General features: G+C 34.8%; 1 protein-coding gene across 2 annotated transcripts in view; it reads left to right on the top strand.

The window, feature by feature from the left end:
* LOC144452842 (neuronal acetylcholine receptor subunit beta-4-like) overlaps positions 1-14,992 on the top strand; it is a 106,543-nt gene that overhangs the window by 47,419 nt on the left and 44,132 nt on the right. For both annotated transcript variants that reach the window (XM_078144021.1, XM_078144020.1), the window contains exon 3: positions 11,990-12,135. In XM_078144021.1, coding sequence (XP_078000147.1) covers positions 11,990-12,135 — 146 coding nt within the window. The remainder of the gene's footprint in view (positions 1-11,989; positions 12,136-14,992) is intronic.

Below are 14,992 nucleotides of genomic sequence, written 5' to 3'. Positions count from 1 at the left end.
ATATATGTACATATTTCATCGAAGTTGTATCCTGACCGACATTTCGGTTGATTTAGGTCGAATCAGTATTTTTCAAAAATCAAAAATAATTAAAAAGCTAATGATAAAATAAAGTAAAGTAAACTGAAATATAATCTTGACTTACCTACTCTATTTTGAGGCCATGTTATCGGAATCACACAATTATTGTTTTCGCCTTACATAGAAAAAATGAAAATTTACATGGAAATTACGTGCATGGTTGTATCATGTTCTATATTTTACCATGCTTACATCAAACAAGATCAGCGACCACACAAACAGCTATTAATATTTGCTAATCAGGGCCACACACACACACACACACACACACACACGCACACACACACAAATATAGCAAGGAACATGAAATAAAAAAAACTTCTTGGAACCAATGGAGTATCTATATAATACTATGTATATATTCATCATGAAAGCACTAATATTCATATGCAAGTTCTCTTCTTCCACTTTTGACTGAGAAACAAACATGTTTCGAACAAGTCACTTGCTCTTCTTTTGCTAATGTAGGAAAATATGACATTCCACAAATCTACAGTGACATCATCACAGAAAGTGGAAAGCTAGATGTACGTATACGTAATTAACAAGAACTTTGAATTTACACATATTGAAGCTAATGTTTTCACACTTCCGGTTACTCAACACCTTCAGCTAATTTGGATCATTCTGTCAGACCCAGTTTGACACTGAAAAAGGACAAATGTTTTGTTCGAAGCATGGCTGTTTGTCAATCTGAAGTGGCGGAAGAGAACTTTTGCATGAATGGAGTATCTAGTATTGTAATCTAGAAAGACTCACTAAGCAAAGGTTAAAATCGTTAGTAAGATTATCAATATTGACATTTTTTGTGGTCTACATAAGATAATATTATGTAGTTTATGTATGTGAGCACTGGCGTGTTCCATTTGGTGCAAAACAGTCGTTAAATATCCCAGGTGAGCAGGATAGGAATACAAAAGGGGCCAGTTAATCTTACAAATATTTTATTTATAGAAGTAGATTGCATTTGAAAGGGCAAATACCAGAAGGGCACAACTCCATTTTGTGTGTGAAATTTACTTTTAACAATTCTAATGTTGTTCAGTGTGAATTCTGATCTCCGACAAGCCCAACTTTTTTTCTGACAGATAACTAGGTAAAAATGTGAATTAGTGAACATGCTTCTTGTTGTTATTTTCAAAAGTCCTGATAACATTTTTTTCAAAAGGTTGTTGTTTCTGCTCGATTTTATAAAAATGTTGAAATCTGATAAAAAAACCGGACGTAATTTGAATTTGACTCAGAGTTACAGTGACCGAAAATTCATTTTTATTCTTATTATAATCATATTTTCTGTAGACAGACACTTAATAGTTAAATTGATAAATTGACATTTCGCTCAGTCTACTATGTTTAAAAATTGATGTCAAGCAGCAATCAACAACACGCCCCCCCCCCTTCTCAACCAATAGGGACAAGTACGAATAGTCCACACTACACATAAAACACTATGCCATTTTCTCTAGGTGGTGAGGTTTATTTTGAACATATGCACTCCTGATACTAACAAACACCGATCCGTAACACCACAACTAGTACTGCCACGGTGAAATTAATTCCACTTCTTAAAATTCTCTCATATATTTAGATTTTATTGGTCGTATAAAATTTTGTTTATGGCCTAGCGCATGGTTTACAGCTAAATAAACATTATGTGTTGAGCACCACTAGATCAAACTATCATCATTTGTCATGGTTGACAAGTTTCATGGTGAATCCATCTCAACATACTGTCCATCCATCATTGCTCAACCTTGCGATTCTAATATTTTTTGATCATTTATAATTGTATTTGTTCATAAATCAGGCTCTGTCTCACAATAACGTACAGGCATTATTTTCAATGAATCTCCAGTTCGCTTGAGATTGCATATCTACCGTGTCATTCAGTGGTCTGTGTGTATGTATGTCTATATACTTTGTGAGTGATCTATCTATCTATCTATCTATCTATCTATCTATCTATCTATCTATCTATCTGTCTGTCTGTCTGTCTGTCTGTCTGTCTGTATGTCACAGCGTTTGTCCAGTCATATTTCATCTCACAAATAATCTGTTATGCGTATGTAAATAACCTCATCATTATGCACAGTCATTCATCATAACGTAATTTAGTGTAAACGTATACTACGTCTTTGAAATATATTCCTTCCGATTTAACCCATCACAAATTTAGTATGGTAATGGAATTAAATGCACAATTCTTCATCAAATGTCGATATGACCAAATAAGACATATGACGTAATTGTTACTGTCCAGTTCATTCTCGTAAAAGTAATACTACTATACTTGATATATTGCATATTTGACATGTTGTCATTTGCATAGGTAGAGCTGGTACATGTGTTAGTCTATTTTAGTAAACGGTGTATGCGTAGATATAACTCATTCATAATAATGTAAATTATTCTTTTGTGTTATATGATTAATGACGTATGGATCTTGAATTGTATAATATGTGTAGTTGAAACAGATATATAAATATATAAATAAACATACTGTAGAAAAATAAGTGAAAAAGTCATATGGGAACAGTATCAAACTGCGCCAGTTTTCCGGTTGCCAATCAGTTATTGTAGAATGTATGAGTGATTGACGGTGTAGAATTTGTGTCGATATGGTGGCGGTGTGTGTGTGTATGTATGTATGTATGTATGTATGTATGTATGTATGTATGTATGTAGAACATTATATTGCAGGGTACATATTTTTTCCCTTTAATTCACTGTTAATAGTCCTTGAGTGTTCAAAACGAACACTGGAAAAATAGAAATATTTCAAACTGATGAAAATTGATGAGAATGTAATATCTGATCAAAATGTTTCCAGTTGTGTTACATATTCATGACATTGCCCGTCCAATTCACACGCACATATATAGAATTTCTCATCATTGTGAAGAAAGTCAGTAAATTTGGTTACAGCATTAACTTTTGAGATGAACAGTAATGTTCGAAACCTCACAATTACGATATTCTAAATCTGCCAGAAGTAAAACGCTCGTGTTGACCTTCGTTTCCCTTAAGCAATGTACAGTATTTTATGGAATGTTTAAAGTTCCTTTTGACATCCATTTTATTCACAACGAGAACATTCCAATTTCGAAGCTCTTAATGTTATTGAAATAAATTTTTTTCAATACCAACGAATCTGACACGTGATTTCCGTAAGCTGATACGTCGCTAGTTAGACCTTGTTCCCCGCAGTCAAACACCCTCGGAGGCTATTAGCATTATAAAAGGGTGCCATGTAAGGTCGTGATACTGCAGACCTCGTAAAACGTTGTCTTTGTGCCCATATAATAACGTTTCGTTATGTATGTGTGCTGTGTAGATTTAGATATAAAATTGACGTCTTTTGTGGGTTTTCATTCGCATTTCGTTTTATTTGATTGTACACGAGAAACGATGGGAATTGTAATAGACTTCTAAAGCGATGTTTTAGTTTAGTTTAGTGTAGTGTAGTGTTGTATTGTGGTGTTATCTAGTGTAGTGTAGTGTTGTGTGGTGTTTTGTAGCGTATTGTAGTGTTATGTAATGTAGTGTAGTGTAGTGTGGTGCTGTGCACTGTAGTAGTGTAATATAGAGTAGAGTAGTGTAGTGTAGTGTAGTGTAGTGTAGTGTAGTGTAGTGATATAGCAGTGCTGTTGAGATGTATATAGTAGCGTAGCGTAGTGAACTGTGGTGTAGTGTAGTAGTATAGCAGTGCAGTATAGTAGCGTAGCACAGTGTAGTCTAGTCTAGTCTAGTCTTGTTTAGTTGTATAGTAGTGCAGTGTAGTGAAGTGCAGTGCAGTGGTACAGTGGTGTAGTGTAGCGTAGTTTAGCGAAGATATAAACTCGACTTAAGGCAAGAAACACATTGCACAAAGTCATACTTTAAGGGGAGTATAACATGTGAATGAGAGTCTTAAACCAGATCAGGAAATTGCCTGTCAACACCCTACTCTTCAAAACACATGCCAATAGTCAACATTGATCGAGTGAACATCAACAGTTCGGTGGCTTGTTAACTGATGGCACTGGATTGTATAGAACTGGTAAAATAAAAAGAACTATATATTTTTCTAACCTTGGCTGGTTTCCGCACTTCAGGGTAACAAATATCACGTTGGACTACGGTACAATAAATAAGACAATAATACTATTGTATGTTAGTTTATAGATGTTCTGTCTGTCTGTCTGTCTGTCTGTCTGTCTGTCTGTCTGTCTGTCTGTTTGTTTGTTTGTTTGTTTGTTTGTTTTTTGTTTTTTTGCTTGCTTGTTTATTAATTTGTTTTGGAAAATGGTGACTTATATGCCCGAAAGGGCTGGGCAGATGAATATCTTTCCCGTGGTATATTCATTGTAAACTATTTTAAAATCTGCATGTCACTATAATAAAGTATTGTACCATACTGTACTTTAATTAGTGGATTCTTCTAAAATATGATTCACGCCCGAAAAGTTGGCAATATGTGTGGTGACTTGATGACAACCAGTTGTTGACGCTGCAGCTGTAGGGTAACAACATGTGATGAAAATTGTATGACCCCAATATGCTCTTCGACAACACCTCGACGCAGTTCAACTTTTGAACGCCAAGCAATAAATCACCTTGTAAATTATTATCATGAAACTCTTCAGTTGGGGTTTATCTAATTTAGTTCAAATAATTCATTCTATAATCCGAACAGAAATAATTATTCACGCTTTTTCATTTCCTGCCTGAATGTTTGTATTCTTTTTTAAAACCGAAATTCAAGGACTTTAATCTGCAGTTTGCATTTAATGATACATCCCAGAAGCGACATTAACCAAGCATTTTAGTTTTGATGTTGATCCTAATTTTCACGGGTTTGAAATACATGAATAATAAATAAAATCACAGAAATGAAAAGTGATACTAGCCATTCATGAGAAATTTCCTGTATTTCGAAAGCAAAAAAAAACAAAAAAATCAAAATTGTACACAAAGTTAATGTTTTAAAAGATGTGCGCTATAACCATGGCAACATTGATGTACAACGTCAGAACATTATAGTGAAAATGTGTTGTAAAGGTACAATGATCTGAGTATAAATATATGACCATACACATTTGCATACGTTCAATGTTTCACAGTATAATACTCAAAGCTCAAAGTCTTAACATGTTGCTGTTACTACCAAACCAGAGAGACGATAGAATTTCAATTAGGCAGCACGATCGTTTTACGTCTCACACTTTTTTGTTACACACTACTTAAAACAAAAAGAAACGCACTGATAGCGCACAAGCTCACAAAGTGATACATTTGATCTCACTGTGTATACAAATCACCATCAATGAAACAAGGTATCGTCACTCACAAAACTGTTTATTTGTGTTCATAGTGAGATATGATGTAAAATTTCATTCGCGTGCACACTATCGGTGCCTGTATTGTGTTTCTGATTGTAACAAAAACTGTGTATGTTAAAAACCATGGTCACAGTGACGTATGCGTGAAACTCTACTTTGGCAGTACTTTGCACAAGAAAACTCCAAATCATTCTGAGGTAAATTCTAGGCGAAGACCACAGGTCTATGTTTGAAATGTAGAGAAGAAAGTGTAAAAATGTGACATCGAAATTTGTATTAACTCTCTGGGGGAAAAATCCAAGGACCCAAACAAGCTTTCATATCGCATAGTTCATAGATATTTTAGAAACTTTGATTTTCTAGGCATCTCAAAATTGCGACTTCAAGTTCGATAAACAAGGTGTAATTGCAACAGTCACCGACCATTTGTATACTCTAGGTCACGTTCAATTAAATGGTTCAAGTTTGTTTATTTGTATTACCAGTGATAAATCTGAATGTCCTCTAAATGGAGTCTATTAGGCCTTCTCGTCAAGGCAAAACAGTCATGGTGTTTTTGTGTGTGTATAAATAGTTCACGTCTACCCGAGTACGCTGCCCTCTCAAACACAAGACATTTTCGACCTTTTTATTAGCGGGATATCGTTCTTTAAAAAAGCGGTAACACTTCATGAATTCGTCTTTTTAGTACACTTGTTGCCAGCCACAATGCTACTTAATCCGTTTTATTCACGATAAATCTTACCGAAAGAGAAACGATATCGTCATGTGGTTGCTAGATTACTCTATGACGTCACGCAGTAGACGTGTTACATCGGCTACTGCATAGAAATTATTTTTCAATGGGTAATAAAATTACATATTTATTGATATATTTTGCGTTATTAAACTGCGGGCTACGTAAACCAATTCAATCCCAACTGAGAGTATATTTGTTAATGAAATCTTACAATAGGCATAGAAAGACTTGTGGAGAGGACCTGTGTTGTCATTGTAGAAACACACAGCATATGCATTCTTGTTAGTTATATGCGCCATATTGAATTCAAATTGTTTTCCACCCAGCTTCTAGATCAGCCTCAGTAGCAAGATGTATGACGTCACATTTTAATACGAATATTGGGTCTAAAAATAATAAGCCTAACTATTGATAACAAGTTGACACTTCTGTTGCTACCCTTGACTTTGTATATTGCTGAAAACTGTAAGCCTTGATAAATACACGCCATAGCGTAGACAACCAAACATGAGCAAGGAATCGAATGTGAAAATTTAGAACGTTTTTGCTGAATACTTTGGTCTCTTTACTTCAGTTATAGGTCAATATTACTTGGAATAGAGATATGAGGCGGGTTTAAGCAACATTCTATCAGGGGGTAGAAGCCGGAGGGGTGTACTCCCGAATTTTTCAGCCTAATTCAAACCATCTCCCCATCTAAAACCCATTGTAAAGATTTCCATTCACAATCGTCTGGTCAAATACCTTATCCCGATGCTTGATCCCTATGATTAGAAAAACAATCAGATGAAAAGTCGACCTGTTTTAATTTAAGATTTTGTCTTGAAAAAGCGACATATTTGGGCGTCACATACCCGTACATCTCTGTACGGGGACCACGGGAGTACTTCTGACATAGTACAGTTGGAGAGAAGCGCATGTATGTGTTGCCAAAATGTTACCGTGAGTGGTATTCTATGTAAACACATAGATTACAACTCTAAACTTATCATATCAAATGTGCTATGCAGATATCATACACGTGTACAAGGTACATCTGAACGAGCTGAGGCCTATCGCTAATGTAACGTTAGTGGCGATAATGTCACAATAGAAAATGTTCTCACCAGATCGGAGACAACTCAACGAGTGGATTTGTCACACAAAACTTTAGATATAACAAATAATTTATGACGAAATCCCATATAAAATCTTGATCCTTGTCAAAAAAGACTATAAAAACCAAACAAATAAACAACCAAACAAACACACACACACACACACACACACACACACACATACATACATACATACATACATACATACATACATACACACAGATCTAATGTGTTCATAAACAAACACAACTGATAAAATCATACAATCTCAAAGTAGCTAAAACAAACACATCATCCTGCGTGCGTGCATGCACAAACGTAATTGAAAAAAAAAATTTTTCATGTAGATAATAGTACGTATTTCCATTTGAGGAAAAAGCAATTACCCAAAGCGATGTTCTTCTACGTAACACCTGACTAAAAAGTGTCAGCTTGACGTAACTATAAGGTGATTGAACGACAGAACGAGTCGATGACGGTAATAAGTTCACTTCAATCACAACCGTTCATCTCCGAGAAAAAACTTCCGAGGTATTATAGGATCAACTAAAACGAACGATGATATTTCGTGGGAACTTTTATATACCACCCTTGATTGTTTTTGTGTGCGAGATGATCCAGCCAGTTAATTGGCAATTATTTCACGTATATTGCCTCGCAATTGAGTCCGTAATGAGTTCTAAATCTAGAGATATTACGTACTTACTGCAACCAATCGTTATTTATTTCACCTAGGTTACTTAGGTTGCCAATGCTGGCTTGTACGTACTCGTAAAGATGGCCTTGCCGTACATTAAGCGAAGCGGAAGTTTGTATATTAAACATAAGCAGACATTTGCGTGACTGAAGGCTATAACAATGTTTACAGACTGTGAATAGAACTTGTCTGTGGGTGTGTAAAGTCATGGCCAGAGGTTCAGGTTGGAACATCAAAGCTCCTTGTTTTCGTTACAGTTTTAGTAACTGTTAAAAGTTGTCTCACGTTCCCACGCATGGTGTGTGGACTTCTTGTATTTCAAGGCGTTTGAATACCGTGTTCTGATGCAAATATAAGACATATTTATTGGAGTGTGTAATTGAATGATGATCGTTGTGACAATGATGAAAATGATGAAGATAATGGTGATAATTATGCTTATAGCACTGGCAATGACGAAGGAGACGATGATAGAGATGATGATGATTACTACATACGACGTACGTTGACGTTGGTGGTGGTGGTGGGAACGACGGTGACGACGACGACGACGATATTGGTGGTGGTGATGATGATATTTGGATTATACTGATGTAATGAAATAACATAAATACTAAAGGATTAGCTTAAATTCAAATCATATTTACAGTGGACAATACGAAACAGTACAAGAACATCGCTGAGAACAGGACTATTCATATTGTCTTAACTTAAAGAACCTTGGAAATATAATAGTTGCAATATAATTATTTAACAATTTCGCTTACATCACCGTCATTACTCTTGGAATGTTGGACGCCTTAAACTCCCAGACTCAGAATTAATCTCCTGGATTCAAAAAGTAAAACAGTAGAAGGATTGATCCCCCTTAGTAATAAGACACAGATAAATAAATTTCAGACGATCTCGCGATTGCGCTTTTGAAAAAGATGTTTAAGACTTTGCCTTGCTATTTAGGAGATCTTTGCTATTTGAACTATAAATTATAGTGTTTACATGTTCTTGTAATAACGTACTTGATATACACGCAGACGTATAATCCAGCACCCTCTGGGAAAGTTGAAGCATTTTCAAAGCTGGCAGGCATATCCATTTGTAAAGTACTTTGGCCTAAGCCTGTGTTCAGAATCAATCAGATATTTTGCACTACAGGAGGGAATACGTATCGCGATTAATCAAAACGGGGAAAACAGTTGCAACTTTAACTTTGCTCTGTAAATTCAATTTGCAAAGTAATGTTTTAAAACAAATCATGGCATGTTACATCGTTTGGCCTTTTGTTGACATCAGACTCATTTGTGTCTTCAAAAAGATTAACCTCAATAATTAGGTGGCTTAATTTTGGGAATGTGAGAAAGTAAAGGTCGTAAAAATCATCTATCAACTTAAAGTAAAAGGAAGATGGGTTTATGTCTATACGATAGACTTAGGATCAAATTAAGAAACTGTACAACGGCAAAAACTATTAAAGGAACATTCATCATTAGACACTACTTGCATCGAGTAAATGCAATCTTACATACTCCTTGTCTAGTATCGTATAGGTAGATTGAAATTTTGAAATGTTTATACAATCCCCATACACCATCGACAAGTGTGACTTAATACGATGCCACAAATCTTTATAATCGAAAAAAATAATACTCAAGTTATTGCCGTTTTAACAATACTTGCATATTTGTGATTTGGTTCGGAAATTTATGAGTTCACACCTAGTCAATAGTACGGAAATATAGTTGAGCTAAACTGATCATATACATATACAAATCGGATGTACGGAAATCTGTTCGTTAATATATCGAGAAAATAAATGTTTTGTCTTCACAAAAGCAATTTCTTGTGACTTGAAAACAAGGAACAGAGCCCACTTCACATTACTCATAGAGAATTCAGTAAATGTCATCCGGAACTATCAAAAGCTTTTAACCCGATTTAAACACAAACTTTTTATGGTTGTTAACGTCCCAAGATAGTGATAGCAGTAATTCAGATTTGTTATTTCTATGGCAACGGCTATAAACGTTTACCTGATGAAACTTGTTCTTGCTTCTTTAATCAGGTCAAATGGTTGGGCTAGTGGGCAGAAGATAAGGGGATAGCCTGTCAGCAAGTTAGATAGCATGGCTCCATACCTTTCATAATAATCATGGTTTATGACTTAATGTCAGAGTTGCTGATATACATTGCTTTTCAATAGCCTGGAAGTGGTTCACATAAAAATCTTCATTGTCCATCTCAATGCCGTACCAACGAGCAACACCCCCGAGAATTAGTTATCTATTTCCATGCTCACAGAGATAATTCTTTTAGAATGTAAAAATGCTTTATTCACCAATAGGTAGGCGCGTGCCAGAAGGTTTACATGCAATACCACACAGTCGACACTAGTAGCATCAGGAAATTCTAATTTATAGTTAGTTTCTAAAATGGCAGCTTCCAATAACTAATGGCAAGAAAACTAGGGAAATGGAGTGGACAGGAATACGGGCTTATGAATAGTGTGTCTGTATTGAATCAAAACATAACATATATACGTGACCAGTTTAGTTCAAATGTACGTGATCCGCTAATCAGCTCACACATATGCAGTCGTTCCATCACTTTTTTAAACGTCGCAACATTTCTTGTAATGTCATAATCTCAACTTATACATGTGTTCCCTTCAGGGAGCACATGCATTGTACTATAGGCATGCTCATCACGTAAATATGGACAGCAGCCTTGACAATACAGAATAACCAAAATATAGTCCATGAGCCAGATACAAAATAACCTAATATGAGCCAAACCCTGATTTTTAGCCAATTAGCACCAAAATGGGGTACGAAATGAAACAAAACAATTTGTATATGTATATGATCAGTTCAGCTCAACTATATGACCAAGTCACGTGCATTCACAATCCTTTCAAGTTTATACCAAATAAGAGTGCCTGAAAAATATCTTGTCAAGATATAATATTACTTTGTCTACGCTTTCTCTTCAGAAACCCCATTCATTATAATAGACGCACAAATTTTGGAAAGGTATCAACACAGACGTTTGACTGCAAGCTCTTGTTCATCTTATCGTTTCCCCAGACTCAAATGCACAACTTGATAATACAGAACTATCTTGAGCAAACATGTATCAGTATTACCCATTATGTACATTGAACTGTGTTTCCTTAAATGTTGTGAATTACTATGTGATATGCCTATCCGACTGTATCTGTTCAAAGTAATGTAAAGAGACATTTACTGCTTCATTTAGTAAATTAAAATGTATGCATGCCTTTTAAGCACCACTAGCTGAATATGAAACATTCATTGACACTGTTGCGATAGCTGTAATAACTTAGTCCTAATACCATATACCCTGCATAGTATTGAATACTCCTTGGTTAAACCTATTTGCGTAACAGTACACATGTACGTGGTATGGTACATACAAACAAATTCACTCAAAAATCAGCCCCAATGAATAACGATTTCATCTTATTACTATACTACATTTAGATAAAATAGACCTCTTCTTGACAGGTACAATGCCTAGTTATTGGTATTTAAACAATTTTCAGTGAATTGTTGGTTGTCTGACTGAAAATAAAATATTACTCCGGTTAGGGCTAGTGCAGGTTCAAATAAAATTTTTCAATTTCGACAAGTAAAAGTCATGATTAAACTTATCTAATAGTAAGATTCATTATACCAAAAAGCTGGCGCCTGTTCGCAATAGTCCAGACACATAGACATACATTTCCATCAGGTTATTAACGTTATTGTTATGGGAATTGAAGCAAATTTATTACCATGTCATGAATGCAATTTTAATTTGCTCTCAATAAGGGAATTGGTTCACGTTTATGTGTCATCATTTATCATTTTGTACATAATAGTACCAGAATTGGGCCAAATTAATTCAGATGAGATTCCAATTTTTAAGAAATGTCTTGACAACATTGTTTTCCCTATAGCATCCATGACAAAAGAGGTGTGAAAACATTTAATCCAAAAATGAGAATATCTACAAAGATATATTAGTTAATTTTAGACCCATTTCTTCTATTCTCCAGGGGCTCGTCGATTATCGGGTGAAGATAGGCTACTCAGAGAGTTGTTTTCTGGACGTAATTACTCAACGCGGACTCGACCTGTCTTCAATGTCAACGAATCCGTAGCCGTCTCTTTCTGGATGTCAGTGACACAACTAATTGATGTTGTAAGTATTCGCGATGAGTAAAATTCCTGACTTGAACTTTTGACTTGATCTCAAATGGGACCTCGATTTGGTCACCGAATGTTCATCTTACATCAATCATCACCTTTATCAAGATTAGATACATGACCATTGTGTTAACTATCCCAAGAACTGTTATCTCTTAAACTCCAATTTCACAAAGGTCAAATTTGGAGTCAAGAGGTTATGCACTATTCTGACCTCTATCAAAGTATAGTTTAGTACCCTAACTCTAAGATAACAAGATAAGTTACGTGACCATTGTGTTACCTATCCTAAGAACTATTATATCTTAAACCCCAATTTCGCAAAGGTCAAAGTTGGAGTCTAGAGGTTATACACTATTTTGACCTCGATCAAAGTATAGTGCATGTAGTAACTTAACTCAAAGATACACCTGGAGCTAGCACATTGTATGTATTTGAATGACATTGGTTTGTGGATAAAGCTAACCAAAGTCAAACTGTATATGGTGGTTGGTAGAAAAGTATATCACGATGTTTGACCTTGAAAAACGCGTAAATTTGAAGAAAGACAAAAAACTATTCGTCTTTTTGACTGTTCACAGACAGCCTTTACCAGTGAAAACAGTTCAAGTATACGTTTGCAGATTACAGTTACATTACTAATATTCGCTAGAACACCAATACTATTCAAATTGAAAAAGAAACTTCAATAATTTCATTCATATATTTAAATGTAATTTGGAAGAATAACATTATAATGAGCAATAACATAATGCAAGCCTATAATATTTGTTTCAAGTATTAATATAATGGGGGGGGGGGAGCTGAATATCTGATAGTTGCTCACAATTAATGAATGCAAATATATGAATCAAACATTGCATACACGGGTAAGGGGAAGGCCAGAATTTCAATCCTATGTTGTCACATCAATGGAGCCATATGGGTTCATTAGAAGTAACATCTTTCTCGGACGGCAAAATGTGATTTTTCTACTGAAGCAATGGAAATTAATTGCTTCAGAATCAAATTTTTCTATAGCTCTGTCATTGTTTTTCGGACTAATTTTAATCCTAATCTGAACAGCGCCTTAACGAGAAAATAGTACCTAAGCGATTGTATACACCTTTTTTGCAATTAAAATCGATGGTTATGATGTAATATATATATTCCTCCGCCAGGAAGATTATTGAGCTAAATACACATCAATGTACAGTTCCTATGATGGACTGAACCAGTTTTAAGAAAGAAAGTAGATTTTGGTTCTTTACATAGAAGTTTATATTGCTTTTGGTAAGCTTGTATAATCATATATCCTATGCTTGTATACAGTTTAAGTGATCTTCCAAGTATAACGTATCTAAACCCCCGTTCAGGATTAAATTGTAGGACAGGTTATGGAAATAATCATTTACATATGTTCTAAAATTCTAACCTTCTAACTGATAATGGGTCTTTTAAATCACATATGATACAGTGGACCACTTCACAAACCGGATTACAAGATTGAATACTTTTATAAAGGGGATAAGAGCATACTCAGCGTGTGCTTGATTGAATGATATTTGTGCATTTATTCAATAAATGTTATGAAAGGTTCTTCAGTTGAGATGCTGTATTGAAGAATTCATTGACGAAAGCACAATATCTTTCCATTTGAAATCTGCTTTATACATTGCATAACATGGAATATTAAGTCTATATCTGGTATTGTGCAGACGATCACGACAGACTATTCTACACTATGCTATACTGAGTTCACTAAGTTTTTTGAAGGATACCCTGTAGTTATACTTTAGAAGCAATATGTTACATCCTGAGTTGCTAAAGTTTTTATGGAAAAATGAAAACCTATTATTTCGATTAAAAAATATAACTTGGATAATATTATGAAATATGTACAATCAATGTCAAGTCATATCATGTCATGTCATGTCATGTCATGTCATGTCATATCATATCATATCATATCATATCATATCATATCATATCATATCACATCACATCATACCATATCATATCATATCATATCACATATCCTGTATTATCTCACCCCACCCCGGCCATTCCTTTCCATCCTATAAATCATATACCATCATGTATCAATGGTTTACACAACAGTTAAAGTTACCATATCACAGTTGTGTTTATGATATTCCAAAAGAACTGAATTTATCTAAAAACAAAACTGCATTCATTGGCCAAATTCCTTTGGATGTATACCTTCTTGAATATTAAACATGGAAATACAATATGAGGTTAACAACCTTTCTAGACGGTGTTAACCCGTACAACTGCAATCATTTGTATTTGATCGAACAAGTTATAAGCTTATGTGTCTCATAATCTCTGAAAGTTAGTTTGGCATTCTTATATGTATTAACCCGTTCATTATATACATGTACTATAGCATTCCATGTATTATTGTTCTAAAAGATACAAGCCCTGTTATTTTCATAATGCTTGGGATACGTTTACATTACCCTTTCCCCTTTCTAAAGATGATCCTATCGTCGTACTATATATCGAGAAAGAAGACATGGAGTGTAGACCATAACACTTCATTTGCCTTAATTTCCCTATAAGGTCACTAGAACCGTGCGTCACACAACACTTTCTAATGCATTTTTGATGCATTGTAAGAGCAGACCGCGAAATTTGAATTCAATAAGTATAAACGTTTAATCTTTCTTTAACATTATCCGAAGAGAAAATTAAACAGTGTGATTCACCTATTACTAGATCAAAAGTAGGACAACGCCACTGTAAAGGTCTAACCCAACGTATTTAAATCCCCATTCTATCAGCTTTGCTACTGAAATAGTACCAGAAACTAACATGAATAATTTCCAAGGTAGTGCGTTATATGATAA

The sequence above is a fragment of the Glandiceps talaboti genome, chromosome 23 (assembly GCF_964340395.1).
Source record: "Glandiceps talaboti chromosome 23, keGlaTala1.1, whole genome shotgun sequence".
In the NCBI taxonomy this organism is placed as follows: domain Eukaryota; kingdom Metazoa; phylum Hemichordata; class Enteropneusta; family Spengelidae; genus Glandiceps; species Glandiceps talaboti.
The sequence above is the reverse complement of the archived record's forward strand: the minus strand, read 5'-3'. Positions and strand labels throughout refer to the sequence as shown.